Source organism: Aythya ferina (genome assembly GCF_964211825.1).
Source record: "Aythya ferina genome assembly, chromosome: 17".
NCBI lineage: Eukaryota > Metazoa > Chordata > Aves > Anseriformes > Anatidae > Aythya > Aythya ferina.
Genome location: NC_140316.1, coordinates 4,605,508 through 4,631,930, shown reverse-complemented (window position 1 = coordinate 4,631,930; position 26,423 = coordinate 4,605,508). Strand labels below are relative to the sequence as shown.

The 26,423-nt window shown below is 38.2% G+C and overlaps 1 protein-coding gene across 3 annotated transcripts; it reads right to left on the bottom strand.

The window, feature by feature from the left end:
- Nucleotides 1–209: 209 nt before the first annotated feature.
- On the bottom strand, nucleotides 210–26,423 carry CHFR (checkpoint with forkhead and ring finger domains). Of its 3 annotated transcripts, XR_014698818.1 has the most exons (19): nucleotides 22,813–22,940; nucleotides 22,300–22,444; nucleotides 20,182–20,281; nucleotides 13,693–13,802; nucleotides 12,846–12,905; nucleotides 12,476–12,685; nucleotides 11,322–11,537; nucleotides 10,606–10,762; nucleotides 10,167–10,321; nucleotides 9,410–9,572; nucleotides 8,396–8,538; nucleotides 7,864–7,983; nucleotides 7,454–7,537; nucleotides 6,657–6,727; nucleotides 5,634–5,721; nucleotides 5,351–5,458; nucleotides 4,118–4,190; nucleotides 1,693–1,851; nucleotides 210–715 (listed from the first exon to the last, which is right to left on the bottom strand). XR_014698818.1 is itself a non-coding variant. In XM_084539220.1 (18 exons), exons 2-18 carry the CDS (start codon nucleotides 22,430–22,432, stop codon nucleotides 1,809–1,811), a joined length of 2,034 nt encoding a protein of 677 aa, XP_084395346.1. In that variant the 5' UTR covers nucleotides 22,433–22,444; nucleotides 26,401–26,423; the 3' UTR covers nucleotides 210–1,808. The 3 variants fall into 3 exon arrangements, 2 of the variants coding, with proteins under 2 accessions (XP_084395346.1, XP_084395345.1); XM_084539220.1 differs by lacking the exon at nucleotides 22,813–22,940 and adding an exon at nucleotides 26,401–26,423 and having other exon boundaries at nucleotides 210–1,851; XM_084539219.1 differs by having other exon boundaries at nucleotides 210–1,851.

The following is a 26,423-nucleotide window of genomic DNA, read 5'->3' as shown; positions in this document are numbered from 1 at the left end:
AAAACAGCTGGGAATGGTTGTCCTGAGAAGATACAATAACCATTAAAAAAATCTAAACATAAAGTACAAATACAGAAGCAACAGAACATTGTTAATAATACTAAAAGACAGAAACACACTGTTGTTGTTAAAAGAAGTTTCAAGTATTATTCCAGATCCAATTTCAATCCTACTCACAGGAGAAAATGCCCAGAGACTAGGAAGAGAAGTCCACTCCAAAGTGTATTTTTAATAGCATACGGACATGGTCAGCAGACCCAGCCTTGTGGCAGCTATTTTAAAAAATAAAAATCTAAACATAAATGCATAATTTTAATTAGCATTCATATTAAGATGTGCATTACTGGAAATAGTTTTTGTTTTCTAATTCACTGACACCAGTAGACATGATGTGCTGCATCATTTGTGCTCCATTATATCGCAAGATAGTGTGTACACTTTTTAACATTGCAGTATAAATCCTACTCACAAGTAAGGCATACTTAAAAACAACATGGTATCTACAGAGGTAACTTTGTATGCTTTCTTCTCCTTCTGTTTCACTCTTCTAAGTATGATGAAAAAGAGAAATTGGTCCCAGTTGAGCTTTGTGAACATTAACTACGAAATTATTATGAAACAGTTCAGATCAAATCATTTGGGGGAGCAGGGAGGGGTGGTGGTGGATTTTTTTTTTTTTTTTTAAATGATGCGTGGGACATTTCCTGAATGAACTCTGCAAAAGGCATGAAAATAAGATCTATGTTATTTATGTCAGCAACACCAGTGTTCCCCTTCATCATCCCTATCCCTACAGAAATGTCTCCATATTGCTACAATTTCTCCAAATAATTATTTTCTGTAAGATTGTTCTTTCCAGTAAAGCCGCTATATTCAGTTTTAAATTACAGCTTTTTCTACATTTATTTTTTTTACCAGTGTATGCATGCTAGAGAACAGCTGCATGGCAGAGGTACATACTTAGCATACAATATCAAACCAAAAAAGAAATACAAAAAAATGAACCAGTGTCCTACTGGCTGCTGTTCTATGTCAAAAGCACGGTTTGGTTTTCTGATATAAAATACTACAGAAGTAATATTAGCAGAAGTCTGTTTTGCTTCAAGTATTACCCCAACTTTAAATGTGATTTTCAATTTTTTTGTGCAATTATTTTTGTAATTTAACGTGAATAAAAACCATCAACACGACAAAACTAAGAAAAGAAACTGTACTTCTTCCACTATAACACTGCACATATGGTAGAAGCTTTAAGCTGAAACAGCTGTTTAATGGACGGAATTTCTTTTTAAGTGAAGATTAATGTATTTCTAGCCCAAATGCAAAGGGTAGTGACAAAATATCAGACTACCGCAAAATGCAGTTACAAATATACGCTGACAATTTCCTTCTTAAATATTAATGGCTCTTGAAATAATCATCAGATACTTATACAAAACATTTCTATTTTAAGTCTAAGGATTTTACTTAGTTTCTTCACAAGTAGTGCAAATACACTCCTTATTCTTAGGTCTTCCCAAGATATGGCTGGTTTTTGTGTGTGATTTCTGTATGTGTTCTTCACTGAAGTGATACAGGGACACTGTAGTCATGAGGATAGAATGCAATGCTTGCTGACTTTCTTGGAAAAAAACTACCTTATTCATATTCAGCTGTAAAATTCTACAAATTAAAAAGTTCACACCAGATTACCTGATGCAAAAGTTATTGATTCCCTGCTACTGGGAGAACTGAGAAGATCCCCTGAAACCTTAAACTGTACAAGCAGTAAAACAAGTTTTTGTCCCCTCTCTACAGACTACAAGTATTCAGTTCTTGAATCGTGTTTGTTCACAAATGTGATTGAATTTCCTGAAACAAAAAAAAAAGAAGAAAGTATTAAAATGCAACACAGTTCTCAGAAGTCAAGCAACACAAGAGTCAGCATCTTTCACAAGGTATTTTAAATGTTTAAAACAGAACATTTACACACTAACAGTGTTTTTCAGAACCTGTTCAGAAATCCTACTAACACGTTAACTGTAACAGGATTTTCAGCATCTCTCCTGCCTAACACTTGGTAGTTTTATTATGCATACAGAAAACCTGTTATTAAAAGCCTTCCTCTATACTTCTGCATACTTCAAATTCAGAAGGCAATTAAAACAGGAATCAAGAGAATTAATTTTGTCCTGAGAGACATGGGTTATTTTTAGTAGACAGCATTACACAACTCACTGGGAACTAGTATTAAGCAGTCTAATAATACATTTGAGCACAAACATGTTCGTTTGCTGGCTTACAGTTTTCTTCTGGTGATAAAATATAAGTAATGTTTTTCTCATTCTATATTATTTCAGTTCCATGGGAATGGCAAGCCTGTCTGCCTGCTCTAAATAGATCGCACAAAGTTCTATACAAGGCACTCCTTTTGAATTCTCAGAAACCTCTCACTATTCATTCTGTTTCTCTCTTCTTTGGGTTATGTGTATCCTGACACAAAGTGAAACATGAGTTGGGGTGCTGAGTGTGTATATACACGTGTGGAAGAGATAATGCAAATGAAACCATGAATTTTTTCCCTCTTACCGAATCAGATGAAAGATTAGAAAGAAACCTTGCTTACATAACCAAACTACTTAGCTGAACTATTTAGCTCAATAACAAAAGCACGACTGGATATCTAGGAACGGTATGACAGGTTTGTTTGTGTTTATGGATTTTAAAAACTAACAGCAGCGGCCAGTGAAGTTTTAGAAACTGGTAATGGTTGAAAGAAAAGAAGGAAAAAAAAAATCAGTCATTTCCATTTAAATGGTGTTATCCACCAAAATGCAAATGCACACAACTAGTAAGTGCTTTACTACTGAATTAACACTAACATTTCAAAACACTATTTCCTGTGTGAACATACACAGTCCTATAATGTGAAGTTGCAGGTAACGGTGGTGCTTCTGAATTAAATCTGCAACTTAAATTCCAAGTTATTTTTGAAATGTATTTGGTAAAACCCTCTGAATTTGTAAATGACTGGGGATGAATATTTTAAAAGTCTTTCTTATGATCTGTAATAAGCTGTAAAGACTGGTTATTTTCAACCCACGGTACCTGAAATATTAAAGGAATTATGCTAAGTGTGCGTGTTCACTGCAGCATTAGAAAGATGCTGCAAAATCTACTGTTCATTAAAAGCAGTTTCTCAATAAGGGGTAACAGATCTTCTGTCTTGAACCGCACTGAGAATTTAGAGAATATAGCAAGAAGGATTTTTTAACCTTCCCTGGAGGGAGTTAGCTCTTAGGTGGACAATTTTTGTTTTGTTTTTTAAAATTCTTTAATATTTGTCTTGACATACATCCTCTTCATGCCTCTTTTTGTAAGAATGGCATTGCATTGGTTATCAGTGGCCTTGAATTTTTATATATATATATTTTTTTTTAAATCAAGGACCTTAGTTTAGATGGACGTTTCACATGAATAACCAGGAGTCTACATCCCATAGATGTATTAAAACACTTGAGAAATAGAGCACTACCCTTTTTTCAGGCTCAGTATTTCATTTTTACCATGTGACAGGTTGCTTGAGTCAGAGGAGTAAAATATATTGAACTCCTTCAAAGATCTGAACTGGTAAGCTACAACAGGTTTCTAACGTCACACGTTCCAAACTTTTCTTGCTTTTCTTGTTGTAAAATATTCCCACCAATTTATGCCTTCAGGGTTTGCTGCAGCTCACTAGAGGAGTATTTCTCATAGATCCGAAAGGGCTAAGTATTGTCTATAGCGTTTCCAAGAAATATTCCAGATATGAGCAAATAAAAAGCTGCTTGAGTGGGGGAAGAGATATGCATCAAAGGGGACTTGGGAGTGGAAAACAGGACTTAAGAAGCATTAGTGACAGGTTACATCAACTTAAAAGTGCTAGAGGTGCCCTTAGGACATGCATGAAGGGCCTATTTCAAAGATGTTTTACATAATAACCAACCAAAAAAAAAAATACAACCCAAAGCTCACCCACTTCTGTGTATACCACAGCCATGTTCCCCATGCTACTTCTGGCACCTCAAAGGTTTGGTTTTGTTTTTAAGCCCCAAAACAAACAAACAAACAAAAACATTTTATAAATTGCATAACTTACATGGCATGATGTGCTTTGACCTGAGTTCGACAGTTGCGCCCCCAGTAGCAATCAGGACGTGACGTGACAGTCACTACAAGAAGAGAAAATAAAATGCTATGTTTATTAACGAAACTATTGAATAAGGTGGTAGATACTATTACACCACTGATAGTGCTGATTACTGACCAGAGCAAACATTGTAAAGAAACAAGACATTTGCAAGAAACTGCAATAAACTATCTTGGTTCACCTTTGCAGAAAGGAAGAAAACACTCAGTAAAGGATGAAAAAAAAATAATTCCAAACCTCATACAGACTTACAATGAAAAGATATGATTCTCAATGCTGTCAAGTGAAAGTTTATTGCTTAGTTTAACAGACTAATGGACTGATTAACAGACTTCACAGTTCAGGACACTGAGCATGTCTATATACATTTCCATATAAAAGAAAAACTAATTAATCTGGGTAGTTTGTTATTCTCCCCTAGTTTTACATACATAAATGTAAATGTTTTACACTCAGTTGTCCAGCAGGGCATTATGCTAAAAAGAAAAGCAACACAAAGAAGAAACAAGCTAGACTGACTGTCTCTTGTTATGCACAGATGCAGAGTTCTAAATAGTTAAAGACATGGAAGTAGTTGCTAGCAAGAACTGACTGGACAAATGTAATGTTTAAAAGTAGACTGTTGGAAGAGCTTCTGTTCCCAACAGATTTGGGACTGAAGGAGGCACAGTTGCTTGTATGCTATTTTATACTAAAACTGTAAATGCAAACAGATTTAGAATTAATTTATGAAAACATTCTTGTTCCTAGTTGAGAGCTGGTAAAAATATGAAGTTGTTCAGGAAATGTATCATCTTACACATTTAAATGAAAAAAATAAATTACATCAACTAGTTCCTGTTGAATCTATTCTGGATTTTACTGAGTTCCTCTTCTCACTAAGCAGATATATTTATTATATGCATAAGAAATCATATTGAAAGAAAAGATCCCATTAGGGAGTCTGACAATAACTATACGCAAATTTAGCAGTTGACAAGTAAAGCAATCAGCATATTAGCTCTGAAAAAAGACTTCCACCAAGCTACATAAAGGTGCTAAAAAATTGCCCTACACTGGGACCTGTTAATCTGGAGAATATAAACACACATCTCATTTAAATCTAAGGCTTCAAACAGAAGACACAAGAATAAAACTAACTCTTTAACTGACTTTCTCTGTACTGTGCAAAGCTATCCCCACCTGGCAATTCAGCAACAGGAATATTCTGCCTGTACTGGTAGGCAAGTTCTCGAAAGCTGCGAAGGCCACAACAGTAGCAAAGCACTGTGTTCCCAGTAATTCTGTAATCTGGGGAGAAATCCAGTTTGTACATAATGTCAGTGTAAGGAATAAGAAATCAGACTTAACAAAAACATCATTACACTGGTTATATACACAGAACTTCAAACCTCTTGATAATATTACTTACTGAGTTATACATATACAAGGAGTTACACACAGACCAAAATGAACATTAACATACCTGACAACATAAAAACTCCTCTTTGAAGAGCTAACAGACTTTCATTTAACATATTTTTCCAAGTCAAACCCCTGGATGCCAGGTAATCCTAAAAAAAGAGTGATTTAAGTGCTTAAATTAGAAGAATCTCCAACATTATAAGACAGAGACATTTAACCTCAAATATTTCCAAATCTAGATCTGACTGGGCTTTCAAAATTGGTTAATTCTGATTACAAATAAGAATAAAATACCATTTCTTTAGCTTAATGAGCAAGATATTTTCAGATCACCAATACAGTCTTTAGCTCAGTATCTTTTGTTCAGAGTATACCTACTTTTGCTAAAACAATGCAAATTGTTTTCAGTCACATTCTCATTTAAGTCACATCATCTCCCTTCAGTCACATTCTCATTTAACTTGCATCAAGATTTCATCCAATCTTTACTTAATTTAGATAACCTAGTCATGGCACAGACAAAATATTTTCCATGCATCACAAATAGAATTTTACCTATACTGACAAAACAAACAAACAAAAAAACGTATGTTTTCCTGATATATTTTAGTGATTTATTTTTCTATAATTAATATTTCAGATGTTACACTTTAGACTGTAGAAACTGCTTCCCTAACAAATACTTCATTACAAGTAAAGTTCTTGGATGATTTAACAACTAAACATATCTGAATTCTAGTCATTTAAACTCAAATTCATCAGTTATAGCAATTATTTTTTGTTAATTTGGGTGGTAAGGGAAGAGTTGCTAAATAGAATACATCTACAGGATACCATGCCCTATTATACAAAAATGGGAAAAGCCAAATCACCACCTCAAAATACTTCCAGTCTAGATACAGTAACTACAGTCTTGGTCCAGCTGAACATTCAGGGCTCATATGACTTGCCCTTCAGAATCATGTGCTGTAAGTGACACAATGCCATCACTTTAGTTGTCAGGCAGCACATATAATTTCAGGAGTAAATCTTAAGCAATGTACATTTATTATTTTGCATCCTACATAAAGATTTTTAGGCATACCTTTAGGATATCTGACTCATAGTGGTTGTTATTTAGGACTCCATCTAAACACTTGTCACCAAGATTTATTTCTAATGAGAAGAAGAAGAAGAGTTACTATTTCTTCCCCCACCCCTCAGCCCTCAAGCATTTTCTGAAGTTTCTTCTGTTTCCTGAAATAATGTGCACAGACCCACGTGAGCTGCAAGCACATGGCTGTGTTCAGCATGTGCTAAAGCATGTGATATATAATTCCCAGTTGAAATCAAAGATAAAACATTAAGATTTTACAATTTCACCTTCAGTAGGTGAAAGTAGTAGTGATCTACACAAATTAACAGTGTTATTGAAGCATATTCCATTAGCTTCAAACTACAGTCAAGTAATTTCAACTGTTCTAATTTATTTTTCAATTTTTATTTTTTTAAACGTTGAGTTTCAGTAGTCTACATATTTAGGAGAGTAAGGTTCTTTTCCAATCAGTTAACACCAAATGTTCAGCGCTCTTGCATTGACTTGCATGGTTCTCTTACTAGGCTGAAATACACTATGATCCTTTTTATACTGGAACGCATTTTGCTCAACAAGTGCAGCTTTCAAGCTGAATATGGTAAGGACACAAGAAATTAAATCCTTTCAAAGCTAATACATGTACACATCACTCAAGAAGTATTTGTAATGTGAGGACACAGCCTGTGTTTCCTTTTGCATGACTGTATTTCAAACTCATTTATCATATTTCTTAAATTACCCGAAGTTCAAGACAGAAATTTTTGCAAAGAAAGCATGCTCATAAGAAATATTTTATCCCCAAATACCACAGAACGGTGCCAAACAGCCAAAACATGCCATCCGAGTGCAGCCCCAGTATAAGTGACAGAAGGGTTGCAGACAAACTGTACCTGTAAAATAACAAAGAAAACCCCTATAAGAACTACACACAAAAAAACTCAATAGTCACTGTGCCTATAAAGCAATAATAATAGATCCCTGATAAACTTGCTTTAAAAAAAAGTAAAACTTTCAAATTTAAAATAAACTCTATAGAGGAATAATAAATTTTATAAAGGAAGATTTTCATGCGCTGACTACAAGAATCCAATAAAGAATATTCAAATAAAGAACACTCTTCAAAATAAACTTCACTAAAATAAGGGAAGACTTAGTTTTGTAGCCAAACTTAAGAAAAACTTAGAAAGAAAAATAAAATATATATATACACACATACATTGCTGAGGAGCAACATGGGGATTCTGTTCACGCTCTGCTCTTCGATCAGGCATAGGCTGAAAGCAGCAGGTACATATTACGTGACTTCCTTGAGCAGGACACACGTATTCCTGGACAGCTAGATGGATGGAAAAAGAGAAAGAAAAAGGAACAAAAGTATAGACAATGATGCACAGGACAGCAATCTGGACTAGGGATCTTAGTGAACACAAGACTAAAAAAAATGCAAGTATCAAGGAAGCAACATATATACATTTAGAAAGATTCTTTAAAAGAGCAGAAAAATTACATTAAGACTTCTAAACTACAGAGGTGTGTAAAAATATTTGAATATGTAAAACAATTTACAAATTATCAACCATCAGAAGTCTATCTGAACCACAGCCACATTTCATGATATTTGCAAAGATAACTATGTGGAGTGGTGACATTCTCACAGTACTACAAGAGTAAGCATTCTTAGTTCATAACAGGTGAATGAGTTGCAATATCTTAGTTGCATACTGCTGAGAAGACTTCATGACACCAACCTGCAGGGAAGTTGGCAGATGTAGAGGGTGCATCTCCCAGTGCTTGCATTCCTCCTGTTTCTGTCTCTTGGCCTGTGCCAGGCAGAGTTGGAACAGAGTGTCTTCGATATCCTGGGCACTGTCTGCATACTATATATGGTTGACTGAAAAAAGGAAATAAGGTCATAGGAAATAACACCCAACAAACGCAAATATAACTCACATCCCTATGCTAGACGAGGTTGGTCATATTCTTGAAGTTTAAATTTGGAATTTCTTCATCCAGTAACATATGGAAGTTTACATAACTCAGTACCTCACAGCTGTGAAGAATGCTTTAGTTGTAACATATAGGAAATACTGTGAAAGAAAGGATTTTTAATAGCTTCAGAAAGAAAATTGAGTGGTGTGACTGGAAGTAAGATGAACAAAAAAGAATGGAACAAAGTTGGAATAATTATCTACTAGAAGAGTTTTTCTGTTCTCTGCTAGACATACAGCAAAAAGTGTTTGCTGTTGGAAATGAGAAGCTATTCTAGTACTTGGGAATCCCTAGATCAAGTATCAGATGCTTCAGTAGCATATACCTGGTTAAAGCAGCATGCCTGAAATGTAAGAAAGCACAACTATTGCAGCTAGACTCATAGGGTCATAGACTGCTTATCTCATAACAAGACCTTAGCCAGAAATCTATTTTCTGTAAAGCAACAGCCACAAAAAGCATTTTCACACATCTCATATAAATCTGTTGTACTACTCAGTATAGAGCTGTTGGTCATAAACTGAATATTGCTGGGTTTTTGGGTGTTCTAGCATTAAATATTTTTTATTGACTGTTCAAGGTTAAGAAGGATGGCAGCAGAATTGCCAAGATAATTACTGGTAAGAATGAACTTAACTGAAAACAAAAGATTCAGTCTGGAAATGATCATGGAAACACTATCAGCAATAACAGTGTTTGTGGAACTAGTTTAGCTGGTGGGTTTAGACATTCAAGCATAAACAAATCTAATTCAATGCACAACACAGACATACCTGATATCTGAAGATTCACTATCTACATCTGACAATTCCAGTAAATCTTCAGAACTTCCTTCCTCATCTGAAAAAGATCTCCGCACCTTAGGTTGCAACATGTCTTGAGTGATTTTGTTTCGAGCATCCATGCTACGTACATCATCTTCATTACGACATTTATCTGCATGAAAACCAAATTCAAAGTTCAAGAAAAGAGTACAAGATTCATCACATTTCTTATTCCCACACTACTTAAACAATGTGTTTATTGCATTTTCATTTCCATAAAATTTATTCTTAGATAACAGTTCTAAAAGCTCTTAGTTAAATTCCCGTCTGCTAATGAGACTCTAGTATCAGGCAAGTGAAGTTTTGTTTTCACGAGTCTATGATCAAAGTTAATTAAATCCATATTTAAGTATATTTTTCAGAATTATCTGAGTTTTGGCAGCCTAATCAGTCAGTGCCTCCTATTTGATAGAACTGATATTCTTTGCATGATTAAGTAGTCATATACATGTAAAATTAAGAATTCCTAGTATATGCAGTTACAGTATTAAATCACCTTTAATTCTCACCACTACTTGAAATATTACAAGCTATTATGTCAGATTAAATGTAAGCAGTTGTTTTCTTACAGCCATGTCAGAGAAAACAGCAGAGAAGCATGACATATACAAACTTAACAGACAATAGTCTTTGTGCTTACATCAGTTACATACATAGCTAATATGTGAAATACATCAGATTCTTTTACACACACTGTTCAACTTGCCTGGATGCTGAATTAGATAAGCTTCAACCAAGTTGTTCAATATGTGATTTTTACAAATACGTTCTACTGGACAACGACACGTTGGACATAAAGAAGACCTCTCCATCCATCCTGAGTAGCAGGCAGCACAGAAAGTATGCATACAAGGCTGCAAGCTGGAAAACACAAGCATGACAGCAGTGAAAGAATTAAGTAAAAAACAGATCTTTCAATTTTTAGTTACATTTTTAACACTCAAAAGATATTTATGCTGCGTTGAGATAATCAGAAAGACAGTTGTAAAGCATTCGCTTCATTTAACTATATAGTTTGGAGGAAAAAAAAAAAAAAATACTCAGAAGGGCTTGTGAATACCCTAAATATCCAGGCCACCTTAAGCAATTGTCACTGAATTTCTTATCTTAATATCACTATTACAGCTTTTGTCAATCAAACTTACCTTACACAGTCATGCAGCAGTTCTTGGCAGATAATGCAAGTTAATGTTTCTTCCATTTTATCCGGTTTCACATTTGATGTTTTTGCATCTTCAGAGCCAATTTTAATTATACATTCACTTGGAGCTGCTGCTGGAACATTTGGACAGGAATCTTCATCTACAAAGGCAGAAGACTCCGTAGTATTTTTCTTGAAACTATTTTTTAACTGTTTAAAAAAAGACCTGAAACGTGCACACTAATTCGCGGTTCACTGTCAGTGGCCCCACTGAAGGTTCTTGCTTTACACATAACAGTTTCTGCTAAAGAAGTCATCGTTTTCACTGGACCAGAAAACAAGTAAATGAGAAGAAATTGAAAATGGACTGATGACAGCTGACCTGACTCAACCGACTGATGGGAGGAAAGAGGGGATAAGCATTACTTTCCTTATTTAATACAATACTACAACATAGTATTACATTGTGAGGAGGGAAAACATTACCTATCCCATACTAACCTAGCCTTTCAACCCTCTTTAAGTTTGATAGGTGTGTATTTTCAATTTACTTCACTTTAACAGAAATCTAATAATCTGTCCTTATTTTTCTTAACCTCACTGGGCTTCTTTAAAAACTTAAATTAGAAACTTACAGTTATGTCTAAGCGTTTTAAACTAACTTTCAACAATAATCTTAAAGAGTGCAGAGTAGGCTGCAGAATAGTGCAGTATACTAGCCTTCTTTTAGTTTCTTCTTTGCAGGTTCCAAAATTTCCTCCTCCCCTGTCGTTTGAGCATCTGATTCTGCTTTTTCTTTGTCATTGATTTCTGAAGTGATTGCAGAAGTTTCAGTGTTGTCATCAAGCTTCTCATGTTCATCATGCAGTGCTTTTAGACACACAGATTCTAAGATTGGGAAAGCAGGCACAGGAGTGAAAACTGAGGATTGCGATCCTGCAAAATAAAAACACAAGACTGAACATAACAGCATACAGACATGGGGCATGAAAAAAGAAATTATTCAAATGCTGATGATGCACATACATCTGAATAGGAAAAAGCAGTGCAAAAGCACAGAAGTAGTGTTTGCTTAACTATACCACAGGTATTCTGAGCCAATCTAATTGGAAGAACTGGAAATAAGGCTATTAGCTGTGAAACCATACTTAAAATACCCACGACACACCCTTCTTTAAAGTACAGAGTATTTATTCAAAGACTGTTATCCACATCAGTTCTTTCTGACAAAGATGCTAGGCAGAGGACTTATACAATATTGATAATATTCAACAGGTCAGGAGCACAGCAGAGCACAAAGCTTTACTTCCATGTATTTCAAAGGAGTGGAAGAAGTCCCCATGAACTGTTGTCAAATGCCATTTTTCAGAGAACTGCTCTTACTCCAGTTCTATTGTAAGAGTTGTGCAGCACTGGGATATTACACTTGTAAATACAAGGTAACAGACAATGAATCTATGCAGTATATTTCGGCCTTAGAGCTCTAAGCAAGAGAAAGGGGTCTGGTGACTGGCAGCAGAAACAGTGACAATTAAAGCAGTTTCTCAGAATGACTGATGCAGGCAAGCACTTGTATCTACTTGATTTGTTATATGAACCATATACATTTGCTAAGGTTTCACCAGAATGCTATAAACCCATAGTGTAACGACAGAACAGTCTGGGATTTACAAGGATTTTGTGCATCTCTGAGCAACAGCCATTCTCACAACTGTTCTACCTAACCACCAAGATTTACGCTGCCTACTCAGAGAAAGTTCATTAGAATTTCACGACGTAAATGCTACAGACACAGAGAAGGGTGAGGTTAAATTACAAATCTGGAATAACAGCTGATGTGATATCAAACTTTAAATACTTGACACAATTCTTACCAGATGTAGAAGGATTATCCTGCTCAGATGCAGACTCAATAAGAGAGGTAGAAGAAGCATTAAAGAGGTTAGATGTAGAAGTAGATGGCTGTGGTTCCTCATAGCAAGACTGAGTAGCTGATGGTGATGAGGTAATTTGGGTCTCATCATTACTTCTTCCTGTACTTGAGGTATCTTTGGTCACATGGCATTGGTTTTCTACATTAGCTTCTACAGTGAGGGAGGAAAAAAGGGGAAAGATATCTGTGTGACAGTCACCACAGCATTTACGCTTCAGAATTCCCAAGGAATCAAATTATCTCAAAAAGGCTGCATTAGTTATTGGAGCTTAGCTTAGCTCCTCTTCTTGGGTCTTAAATTACTTCCTTACCTACTGTTTCTTGAGTTGCATCCTGTTTTGTGTTTAAGGATTCATAAAGATACGCAACATCTGAAAGAGATAAAAATATTCATCAGAATTTTTAAATAAAAATCAGCTAACCTTAATCTCACACAAGCTAATTCTATGTCCAAGCGGCTGCTTCCCCAAAGTGTCTGACAACAGAATAGGGACATGAGGGATCACCTCTGTAGTACAATATTAATACTCCTACTTAGGAGGCAATTAGGATCAGCACAGCAAGATCTTTTCTTCTCATGAAACCAGGCAGAGGCGCTTTTGTGTGAAGTTTAACTTGTGCCAGCCGTGGAACCAGAGACTTAAATGTTTCTTAAACCTAAAATTGCTCTGTGTCAGAGCAGACTGTGAGTATCTTTAGGGATAATTCAGCAATAGTTGTTCTTCTTATTAAGCTACATTCAGCTTATTATTTCTTAATTAATTTCTCAAATTCTTCAATCCATTTTGCTTACATTTCTGAAATGCATGAACTCAAAAAAAAAAAAAAAAACAGATTTACGGCATGCTCTAAGTTTCATTGAGAAACTAACTCAGTATGTATTAATAAAACCAACTGAAAAATACCTCCACATTCGCCGATTTTATTTTTTTAAGCCAAACACTTCAAACTAATACAGTCTGAAAGATTTCCCTAACTTACTACTTGTCACTGTAAAAATTAGCATGTCCATGACCTCTTTTATGGAGACTTGTTTCTACATGTCAACAAATTGCTTGTCTTAAAATGAAGTAACTCTGTTTTAATTATATATTTTTTTTCCCTTTCATGATTCAAAAATGACTAAGTATACCATGAAAAAATATATTATTTACTTACTGTTCTCTGGCTCATTTTTTCTGTAAACAACATAGATCACATCTCCAGTCTGTAAAGGGTATGTCTGCTTCTTAACCACTTTCAGTTTATTAATTACTGTTCCATTAGTACTGTAAAGAGAAAGAAAAGATAACTTGGAGTAAATGTTTTCATAAATACCTAGGAGAAGGAAGGGAAAATACAAGATACTTTTCATGACAAAAACTGTTGTCTCTCAAAAACATTTTAAGAAAGGATTGAAAGAACTGTTCAGAAACAAAACAAAACACCAACCCAACTGTTAGAGAGACAGAAGTTCAGGGCTATTCGGACTTCAGAGCTCATTTAGAGCTCCTAGTAAAGAGATGGTAGCTGACAGACAGACAGACAAACGATCCCTGACATTTGGCTGCTGTGTCAAAATAATTAGATGATCCTTTCTGTAGAAAAATCTCCTCCCTTTGAGTATAAAACAGGAAGGGATATCTGAAATATATGAAATCAAGACATAAAGTGAAAAAAAAAAAAGCACAATTAAAAGATGAGTTGGAAAGAATTATTTTGGTATTTATAAAAGCTGCAAGACTCATGGAAGAAATTAAACTGGGGAAGCAGCAAATACAAAGCATTGCTGATTAATAGAGATCTTTGCTGTTTCACTGTGAGTGATGTTTTATATACAAGCCTTATAACTCAATCACATTATTCAAATACTGAAAAATTTCAGCTCAATTACAATAAGCCTCTTTCAGGGCTGCAGCATTCTAGAACTTCAGACTTCTGCTATTTCAGGTCTCAGCAATTAGTACCAAATATGAAAGAACAGATCTGTTTTTTTTTTTTCCCCTCAGCAGAGCAAGCTTCTCCATGAAATGACAGCAAATCTCTGCTGCCACCTCCTGGTGGCCACCGCTCATTCTCAGGACACTTCACAGTCTTTAAATAGACCTAGAAACCTAGTTTTTCTAGAAGAGAGCAACAGTTATTTAGAAATTAGCACCTTCCCTTCTCCTCCGCATTTTTCCTTGAAAAAAGCAACTTGAACCTGGAAAATTCTCTTGTTATTTAGTAATATCAACTGAGAAAGAAAGAAAAAGAGAACTTTGGACTGCTGACCTTTTCACAAAGTCAAAAGCATTACATTGAAATGTTAGAAGGGAAAGGAAGTCCTTTTGAATAACCACAGCATGTCTTGTTCAAGATACTAGTTTTTCCCTATGCAACTGCTTTCTCTCTATATATGGATGAATCAACTAATCCAATATAATAATTATAAAACAACTTCAGATGTCAACAAACAAAAATCTTCAGGTCACAACAATCTTTGCTCCATTAAAGTATCTAAAAGCTTCCCTTATAAGCCAAGAAACTATCCTGAGCTTGCCTTTTCACTTTAGGCATATAGATGTTGAAGCCTGAAAGACTTGAGAACGAAAACGACAGTAGAACAGACATGTTGCTAAAAGCACAAGAAGTTTAGCAATTAAGAAAAATAATCCTAGTCCATCTGTTGGAAACTATATTTGTTTTTAACCTAACTCTGATGTTAGTAATAATATATTAAAAAGATAGTTATGAGGGGCAATAAATCAAGTGAGGCATTCTTGGGAAAAAAATTGTCACCATCATGCATCAGTAACCACTCATTCTTGGTCTAACGATGCAAGTGCAGAAACTGCCACCCAGGACCCTAATCCACAAAGTAGCTACAAATATCTACATCTTTTCAGTCCTGAACAGTTATACTGACATTGATGAGAACTAAGTAATTAATTATGTGGCATCTACAGATGCAAATGAAGTAGGAATAAATTGGTTTCAACACAGAAAATCACAAGCTTTTCTTAAATACATTAGCAAACTGAAGCAGTTGTCTTTTTATCCCACAATTATCAAAGAAAAAAAAATCCAACTACCCCATATAATTGTGTTATTCTTTCACTTAGCATTTCCAGTTTCAGGGTTCGGTTTAAATGTTCAGAGACATTGAACAGATATGGTGACATACTGGATTAATGTTGTGGGTATTTTTAATGAGACACACATGGTAAATAATGACATTTGCACATTCCTCTGATGTTTCAGACTATAGTAAGGTCCTTATAAGGTAAGTAGGAAACACAATGAGAATCCTAAATATGAAGGTCATTAATGTGGACTTACTACTGAATTTATTTTAACTGGCTGTATTATTTTTGATATGGAGAAGAAAAACAGGACCATCAGACATAAATTGTCTGAGTTGTGAAACAATGTCACAAAAGGTCCCAATGTCACCTTTCTAAAAAGGTACAAAAAAAAAAAAAAAAGCCTTGACTCAGTTCCAACATGGTTGATGACTTTACAGTTTGATTAATGAAATATACATTATCCAGGCTGTTGTACAGAATTTATATGAACCATCACATTTCACTCAGACAATGCCTATTTTTGAAGTAGATAAATGATCTGTGTATTGTCAGATACTTTGGTATCATTCCCAGAAAAACGACAGTCTATTACTTTCTAGTAATTACTGGTGTCCATCCAGGAAAAGAACGTAATTTATGGTAAAGCTTATGGTTTGATAGTTTTAGAAGTTATTTGTGTATTATCCTGAACACATTGTAAACTGAAATGAATTTTGAATTCTAATAAGTTACTAAAGCCCTTCTCTACTGTATCAGTCTCATTTTTTATTTATTTTACATTCACAGAAATAGCTTGACTGCAGGATAAGTAGAATTTAGTAGCAGAAAGGACACCACTCTCCACTGAAGATCAATCTCTTGTTCCCCCACAGAAAGGGACTACCTGCTTGTCTGTCACGGGGAAGAGTCTTGTGCAAATAAACCTTCCCTGCTGTGAAAAATCACTTAATATTTAATCAGAATCCTAAAAACAAATGAACAAAAACATTAGAATACAACAAGAGGAAGTCCTTAGAAGTTACTTTACTTGCTTTTTAAACTTCTATTTCAAAGAATCTTACAATTGCTTTTACTTACAGCAAACTAATGACTGCTTCAGCTGCTTCAGGTTAACTGGTATTTCTTTCAAGCAGTACCAAGCAACTAGGGCATGGTTTGGAAAATAAAGCAGAAACATACATCAAAAAAAGGGTGATTCCATGGATATTTTATTGTACTATTTGCTAACTCTTGGGTTTGTTATTTCCAAATTTCTGTTTACTCAATAATTGTGTTTTCTGCACATTTCCTTCCACCTGCGAATTTACTGTAAGTCTTTTCAAAAATAGATCCAAGAACTCAGTATGCTACCACAGAGATAAAAAAATATGTGGACAGTCAACAATGTGTTTAATGATGTTCTTTGAACTAATTACAATAGAAAAACAAAGTCCACTCAGTTCAACTGTCCCACACCAGCTGCCTCCTTCAATGCATTCCTTTTCACCAGAAAAATCTGAGCTTGACCACAGCAATGTTTCCAAACTATTTTCCACTTAACAGCAGAAAGAGCTGATGCTGCAGTATTTTTCTGGGACTCTGGGCATCAGTATTGCCAACTCAAACATTCAAAATTCTTCTTCTTTCAGCCGGCTTGATTCTTTGGAGCTCAGCTGATATTCAGCTCAAACATTGGGAGACCCAGAAGAGTGGGGTGTTCTGCAAGTAGTTACATCAACTTGTTTAGTCTCTTCATTCAGCAAGAGGTAACTACACTTCATACCAACTCACTGGCAAGCAGAACACAGGAATGACCTTATTCTTTTTTTGCTAGCCACACAGAAGTGCAACGTGCATAAGCAGCTAACTGGTAGTACTCTGCAGGCATGCAGCCCTTCGATGACATTAGCGGTGTAACAGGCCCCACCTTTCCATGAATGCATCATGTAAAAGGAAAAGTTAATTTGATTTGGCTAGCTCTTTCTGCTGGCTGCTTTTGCCTGGGCTGGGTATGGGGGTGTGGGAGGAGAAGAAGGAAAGGTAGGAAAACTTCTACATCATTCATAATTTTTCCAGCTTTTCTTATTACCATATAGGTCTGAACTACTTCTTCCAGCTAAATGCACCTGAAGCAACAGATGTTTTTTCAAACTTGGACTTACAACTGCCCTCTGAAACTACCACGGATTGGCAAACATGGCATGACCTGCTGTTTGAAATATCTGGAACTGTGGAATAATATTGGAGGATGACATTTACAAGCCATTACCTAGATGTCCTAGCTAGACCTGACATTTTTTCCCTGAAGTTTAGCATTTCGTCCCACAGCCTCTCACAATACAAGCTTTCCCAACAGCCACAAACCATCAGGGATTTATCCAGAGACCTATCCTGTTTACTATCTCTAGCTACAACCTAGATGGGGAGAGGAAGTACGCCCTTATCAAGCTTGTGGATGATACCAAAGTAGGAGTTATATTCAGTGTATGCAAAAGCTGGGCTCTAGAGAGGGCGTTAGGCATGCTGATGGGAACACCACAATGTTCAGCAAAGGCAAACACAATGCCCTGCACAGGGGATAGAATAACCACCTGCACCGGTAAAGGCTGGGGACAGACCAGCAAGGGATCTTGGTGGATCTTATGCCTAAGCATGAGATCATACACCTTGGATTTATGCCAAGGCATAAGTCAGCAGCATGCCCTGGCAGCGATGAAGGCCTACAGCACACTTGGCTGTATTAACAGGGCGTAGTCGGATGATCAAGTGCAGTGATTATTATTCCACTGTGCTTGGAACTCATTAACCCACGTTTACAATATTACATCTAGTTTTGGGTAACCTAGTACAAGAAAGGTCTTAATAAACTTGAGAAAGTCCAGCAGATACCCACTGATATGTCCAGAGAGCTGGAGCACAATACCTATGAACTAAAGGGCTAAGGGAACTGGACTTGTTTTACCTGGGAGAAGGTGGCTTGGGGAGCACGGGACCTAATAGCAACCACCCGGTACCTATGAGGAAGTTACCAAGACAGAGCCAGGCTCTTTACTGAGGCAACAAAGATCATAAATTGAAACAAAGGGAAATGAAAAAAATGAAGTATGGGACCTCCTTAGGCATCTTCCAAGCTGAACAATTCCACTATGTTCTGGCTTTACTTAAGGAAACAAAATAAAAATAAACAGCCCATGTAAATATCTAGAAGCGAGTTCCTTTTAATATCAGCACAGTCTCTAATTGAACCAGAGACAAATGTTTTGCTCAAAGGAAGATGTCAACTAAAGGCTTTTTTCTCAGCAAGTACCCAATACTAACCTTGAACTCCCAGAACAATATATTTAGCTGCATTCTGGTATGTTTGAAGAGGAAACAACAGATTCAGCATGATACCCTGTAAAATCTCCCACATTAAATTTTGTCTTTATGTATATACTTCACTGAATTTTAAACTGTTATCCTCATCTTTGGGTAAAATGCCTTCTAGACACAAAGAATGGGGGGAGCTGGCAGAAAAGTATTATTTGTTTCTTTATTGACTGCAGGGGCATGGCATAAAAAGAATGTGGTTTACAGAAACATTCTGAAATGTCACAAATTTCTTGACATGTAATAAACCAGAAGCTTTCTGCAATTTTCGACAAAAAATCCTGTCAAAAATGAAGCAGATGAAAATTTGAAGGGGATTACAATCTCTTAAGAAATCCCCTTCCATTCAAATTCCTATTTCACATTTTATAAAAAACTAAGATCCACTAGAAACCACCCACAACCCCTGCAGTGCTACTTGACTTCCACAGTAGCCTTAAAACTCTACAGAAAATAACTTCACCAGCATAGCAAGTTCATTAGCCTTCAGTATATGAAGAAGCATGTAATTAAATTTATATACTAGAAGTAGTTCCACTAAATTAGCTTTGCTTTTTAACAGTAGTTACAATGAGGTATGTGCTTAAATCTTCTTACATCAAGAGCCTTAGTTCTCAAACCCTTAACTGAATACAGACACACCATAGGAAAAAAAAAAATCATTCTGGTTAAACATAAGAAAACACAACACATTTCAACAGTAGAATTCTAGCAAGCATCTTTTACTATTCAAGTAGTTTGAATAGGCTTTAATCTGCATCTGACATGCCCACCACAAAGGACAGATAACTACACTGCCCGTGATATACAGGCTATTGATATTTTGAATACCAGAAAGATGTATAACAAATACAGACTTTTACTATTTTATGAGATTTGAGATCAGCACTGCTGGTATCTACCTCCCTTTACAAGTACCTGAAATGAGGCACGCTCATGCTTACAGCTTTTAAGAATGTTGGCATCACTCTAATCCTTTTTTTTTTTTTTTTTTTTCCTCCACAAGACTAAAGAAATATCCCACAGAACTATTACATCATCAGCATTTTCATCAATTCCTTTTAAAGAAGAAAAAAATACTTAGGAAGTACCATAAAAATCTAAAAAACCCCACCCCACAGATGCAAAAAGTAAAAGACAGAAAAAGGAAGGAAAACTAGAAGAGTTTACTCTCAATGCCTTGAGCAATACACAAGATTTTACTTCACAGACTAAAGAGAAGACAACAACAGAAGTGCACAGGAAAACCAACCTTGTATCTTCCAATGACACTTGACCAGATTCTTCATCCACTATGATTTTACAGTGATCTCCAGACACCAACTTGTTGCCAGGGAAAGATAAGTCACAACCTTAAAAAGAAAGCAGATTTTCCAGTGTGCTTAAAAATACACATTACACAGACAGATCAGCATTCTACATGGCTATAAATGCACAACAAACTGACTCATGTACATCTGCAGTAGTTCAAAATTTCTACTGGCATACAGGCAGAAACACAGTCCATCTATGTGATACATAAATATGGTGAAGTAGACTTGTGTACTGATAGAAGATTATTTCAACCATTTTAAGGTGTTTTCACTCCCTTTCTTTCCCCAATCCCAGCCTTTACAGATGGAAATCATGTCACAATTACTCTGCTCTAGAGCAGTACCAATTCACAAATACTTGAAATACATTCGAACTTAATTCTAGAGGGATATGTCACAGAGCACCCAGCTCTTTTCCCACATCAGTGTAACACTGATTGATTTGATTTAACTTCTGGTTCATCCTGGTATAGCGGGAAGAAGTAGTGGAACCAACAGCTGATAAATGAGAGTATCACTGCTCTACCTTAAAGCCTTTTTCTTTTGTTTGGTTTTAAATAAGAAAATATTCCTTATCTTTGTTGACAGCATTGTTACATTATTAAAGCTGACTGGAGATTAAAAACCCCAGGACTGACTAAGATTTAGGGATATGCTGGAGAAGTGTAGTGACAATACTGACATGGTAGAGACTTTTCTACCTACAACTCCAGGGCTCTGAGCAAATCAAGAGTTTTTTTACTTCCCTTTAACATGGACTGTTCAAGGCAATTCTCAAAATTCCTTGCGTAAGACACTGATCTCTCTCACAAATGACTCAAAGCACCTGCTTACAGGAAAATTAAACCTCAAAAATACGATTTACTTTCACCTATTCACACTGTAGGTACAACTGTAGGTGTCAGCTGACAAAAACAACATACCCCAAAGGAGCAGCCACTAATGCTGGTGACAGTTGTGACAGCTTATTGCTATCCTGCTCCAAAGATTCAGGGCACAGTCAACAGCTACAGTTAACTGTTGCACAACTTACAACAACAGGAAGCACAATGAAAGTGAGTAAACTAAATTTTACTCAGAATCACACCAGTAGCAGGAAAGCTCATTTGGAGCATTTTGTCCTTTCAAATATTCTTGATAATTTTACGAGTAATATTTGCAAGCCAAAGCTTGTCATGAGAGTCACTCATTTTATTGATCTATCAGTAGACAGGTACATAAACAATTCAGCTTGCAAGAAATCCAACCGTCATCTGGACCTCAACTTGAAGGATTTATCTACAGCTTAGATAACGTTAAGCAATCTAAATATTTATTACCACGTGAAAATACATAAAACGTTTTTCCAACTACATGTTATCTGCATTTCTCACAGAGTAATAACACCTAGCGCTTGTTCAAGACTATTGCTTTACAAAATGCAATTACCCAAATAGTTTGATCTGATGGACAAGAATTGGAAGTTAGTGTTGTCATGGCAGAGTAAAAAAAAAATTAAAACACCATGGTGACTGGTTTAAGTACAGTAAGCATTAAAATAAGAGACAAATATTAATAGCCTTAAATGCGGAACATAAAGCTTGTAAATCCACTCAGAAAAACTTTCTGTACTTGTTGGCAATCTTTATATAGCCAGAAGTAGTGTGAGTTTTCATGTGGACATTTTCTTTTCTGTGAAGCCCAAGCATTTTGTATTGCAGTTCCCACTCATTTTAACCACAGAAATGAAAAGGGAACATAAATAAGACTAATGCAGACGCTCTTCTGAATCAACTGTCATTTTTTCTTATTTGTACAAACTGTCACTGATGACCTAAAAGGCACATTTGCTTATAAAGGTGTGCATGCTGAAATCTGGCGGAAACGAGGAAAAGGTCAGTGTAAAACTTTCTCTTTGCACAGCGCCCAGGGGAACAAGGGACGGTCTGGGGAGCACCTCCGGCAGCTGAAAGCGGTCAAAACCAACTTCTCTCAGTCCACCGCCTCACAGGCCACCTCCTAACGCCTTAAAGGCCGGAGGGGCTCCCTGCGGCCCCAGCACACCCTGCCTGTCCCACCTTTCTTCCGACCAATCGTCCATTCCCTTTTCAGCAGCAGGACGTGCGGCTCTGCCTCCTCAGCACCCAGCCGGATCAGCTTCCCCCAGGGCTGCCGCTGCTTGCTCTGCTCGCCTCCTTCCGAGCGCTCCATTTGGATTCACATCTGACAAAAACAAACACACAAAGCCACCCCACATCGCACAGCACCCGGGGCGAGGCGGGGGGGGGGGAAGAGAAGGGAAGCCGGGTGCTCCCTTCCCCTCACGGGGGCCGTGCTCCGCACACCGCCCCTCAACCCCTCGCCCCCCCGGGGGCTCTCCGGGCCCCCTCCCCGCCCCCGGCCGCCCCCTTTTGTGCCGAGGCGGACCGCCCTCCCCGGGCCGCTCGCCGCCGCCTCGCAGGGCTCCGCCTGAGGGGCAGCGGGCAGGGCCGGCCCGCGCTGCCCTCTCCCCTCCGTCCCGCTCCCCGGGGGGGCCGCGGGGTGCCCGGATCCCCCCCCCCCCGGCCGCCCGCCCGGGGCCCGGCCCTTACACCCAGCGCGGCGGCCGAGGCGGCTCCTGTCACCAGACATTGCCGCCCTCAGCTGATCGCCGCGGGGCGGGGCCCGGCCCGCCATTGGAGGCGGCCATGGGGAACGCACCGGCGGCGGGGGCGGCCCTTCCGGCGCCCGGCCCCGAGCCGCGCCGGCTGCAGCCCGGCGCCTTCCGCGGCGCATCGAGGAGAGAAGGGAGCAGGGGAGGGGAGGGGCGGAGGGCGACGCCTCGGCGGACATCTTGGGTGTGGGCTGGCTCGCTAGGGGGACAACGCGACGGGCGCCATCTTTGTTGAGGGCGGAGCGGGGGGCTCGCGGCGGGTTGGGCGTGCCGGCGAGCGGCTGAGCTCGGTCGGGGGCGGTGAAAAATGCTCGTAGTTCAGCTCTTCGTTATTGAAGAGTTGGTGGTTAAATAAAAACGTACTTGCAAGGGAAACGCTTTAGAAATGATGATCACGCTGAGGTGGGATCGGTGCCCTGTGGTGGGGTCCCTGCCTGCAGTGGGAAGCCCCAGATGAACCACTGAGGGAGTCCTTACGTACCCAAACACAGGGCTAGCAGGGACGAGAGCGAGGAGCAGAGCTTCCCACACCCTTAAGAATCATCACATTGCTCTTCGTGACCCTCATAACCATCTCATTTATATACAATGAAGAGATTGTAGCAAAAGTGGTAGGGTTTTTAAATCTCTGCTTTCCGCTGTGAGCCTTGAGATTGTAGCTTGCATCCTGTTTTAATGCCTTCTTTTACAGTTCTAAACAAACAACATAACTGAACAAAACATCAAGTGGGAGGTCTTACGAGTACCCCAAGGGCAGCCTCACTGCACTAACCCAGCCCCTGTGGGGCCATCGGTCTCATCCTCATTTCCCCAGGCCCCCTACTTCGCCTTCCCTCCCTTCCATCCCACCCAAAGCAACCTCAAGGTGCTACACTGACCAGGAACAATTTACCTCCTCACTTGTGCACATCCTGCTCCTGCCTTAGCTCAGTCTGAAGCCCCACAGAGCGGCACTGTCTCCCTCCATCACGTGCTTGGTGCTGCCTTCACCCTCCAGCCTCACGGCTGTTACCTCAGGCCCTTGTGCCTGCCCACCGGGCAGCTGCCTGTCCTCTGGTGGGCACATCCACATCATCTGGAGCTCCTTCCTCAGGGTCTTCTGAAAGATAGCCTCTTATGCATCACTCCCTCTTTCTCTGAGCCATTCAAGAATTTCACAAATAACCTACCCCCCCCCCCCCTTCCACACACCAGCACCGCAAAGGCTATTAAGGCAGACAGCATGTGAATTTGGTGGTCCTCTCCTCCCCCCGTGCATAAAGCATTATCACTACTGCCCATTTGTTCATCAGCCTGCGCACCTGTCTCTTGTTTCTGTGTATCTGTTTCAAGTGTTTCCTGGGACATTTGTACTAATAGTACTGTAATCTTCTCAGGCCAATTAGCACCACCAGTAAGATGGCCTCTTAGGCAGATTATCTGTTATCCTTGTGCACAACACCAGTAGCGGCTTTCTGGTTGTGAGTTCCTTCACCACATTCATTCAAGGAACTTGGACAGTTTTAAACACATCAAAATAGAGCAGGAGGAAGCTGAGATACCCTAGATCTCCCCGACAATCAGCTTCTTACATTAGTCATACAACCCAGACAGTTGCAGTGAACTCTGCCCCCTACCTCCTCACCACCCCCAAAAAATTCTGAAGTTTGGATTAAATCAAAACACACTGAAAACAAAACCATTTGTACCTCTTTGTTTTGATACTCCTACTTGATTCCCAGGCCTGAGCGATGAGACTTTGCTGTTATCTTAAGTTTTCCTGGAACCCCTGTGAATCCCCTTGGCCACATGAACTTCACAGCGACACCAGCCTGTGCAAGAAAGCCCCACATCTCTATGGGTACAAGCTAAATAATTTTTAAAAAGTGTTTAAGATCTGCAGTTTCAATTGATACACTATTGCTTCACAGTTTTCAATCACATGGGCCCCACTTCAGGAGAAAACAAGCATCCATGTAAGTCAAAATTGATGCACGTACTTAAAGCTTTGCATTATTGACCTTAGCCTATAACTCACCCCTTAGTAATACTACTACACAAAATTGGTTCTTTGAGGCCTGTGCATCCCTCCAAAAGGAATTGTCTGTAAACTGCCCTGCTTTCTTTCGACTTTGTCCTCACTGAGAACTACTGCCTTTTATACACTTGAAGAGAAGCACATCAGTGAAAGTTACTATCACTCAAAAGCATTGTCACAGTGCTTCATTTTTATTACTGCTCACATTTACTAGTAATTGTTATCTCTGAGCTGCAGAGGAAAATACCAGCATATGGGAGATGTAACTGAAAGCCCAACAACCAAATCTTTTGTGTAAACCATGGCATTAGCTGAGGGAGGAAGTTGTTTTGTTACACTGTGGCATAGAGAAAACGTATTTCCCAAATATTCCTGCCAAGAGATCCCTCTGCAATCACACCAAGGAATTACTGCACCTTGGTGATAGTGCAGTGCAAGCGAACGATTGGTTCAGCTCCTGCAACTCTCCCATAGTATCCATGTAAAAAGACAGAAAGTGAAACATACTGCTAACTTAACGAGTCCTGTGTGGATGGGAGACTCAATTAAAATTAAATTATACAACAAATTAGGTTTTAAATGCTGCACTGCTTAGCCAGCCAGATAAATAATAATTAGAGATGTACCGATTTGCTGCTCCGTGCAGTTGAACAGCAGACTGCTATAGCCGCCTTCAGTGTACACTGAGGACATGTCCCTCCCAGCTCAGGGTGGTTTAAATGACATTACAATGAAACCACCCCTGAACAGGCTGGTTTTGTACCAGCCACCGCTCTAAGCTGGGCAGAATGAACAGGAACTTTTTTCTAGAGAGTCTGTCTTTCCCACCTGTTCCATCAGTTAATGTTTCTTTAGCAATACACTCCCCCTCTTCCTTCTACAATCCAGGTCATTCTAAATGGAATTCATTTTCAGGCTCTGGACTGTGTAGGTATATTTTAATTTCAGGAGAAAAAGAAGCTACAAATATTATTTCCTTTTTGCCTACCTGTAGGGGTACATACACAAGCTGTTTCAAAATACTCCACGATACATGGATGGATACAAGCCAGAAATCGGCACCTTTGATAGTGTTTCTAGCAAAAGAAATTTAGGAATCCCTGTAAAGAATAACAGATATCAATCCTATTGAAAAGGACCTGAAGGCAGCTAATCATATTCTGTAAAATTTCAAATGTATTTCTAGTACATTAATGACTGGAACTCTCAGTCACCCTGTGATAGATAACATGCAGAAAGACCGATACTGTTTAATTTTCTCTACAATTTTTTTTTTCACCACTGGTGAAAGTAATATTAAATTCTTAGCAATATCAGATCTGGCAAACGCAACATGGAAAACAGGCTATATAATTAAACTAATAATTATGTGTTTTGCATGGAAAATAAAGATCTTCCTAACCCAGCAAGAGTAATGTTATCACAGCCATCTTCAGTTGTGGTTTTCTACTGTTGGCTGCTTGTCTGTGGACAAGGAAAAACAACTTTTTAGGGCAAAAGAAAACATACCGAGGACAGTCTTTTTGTCCAGA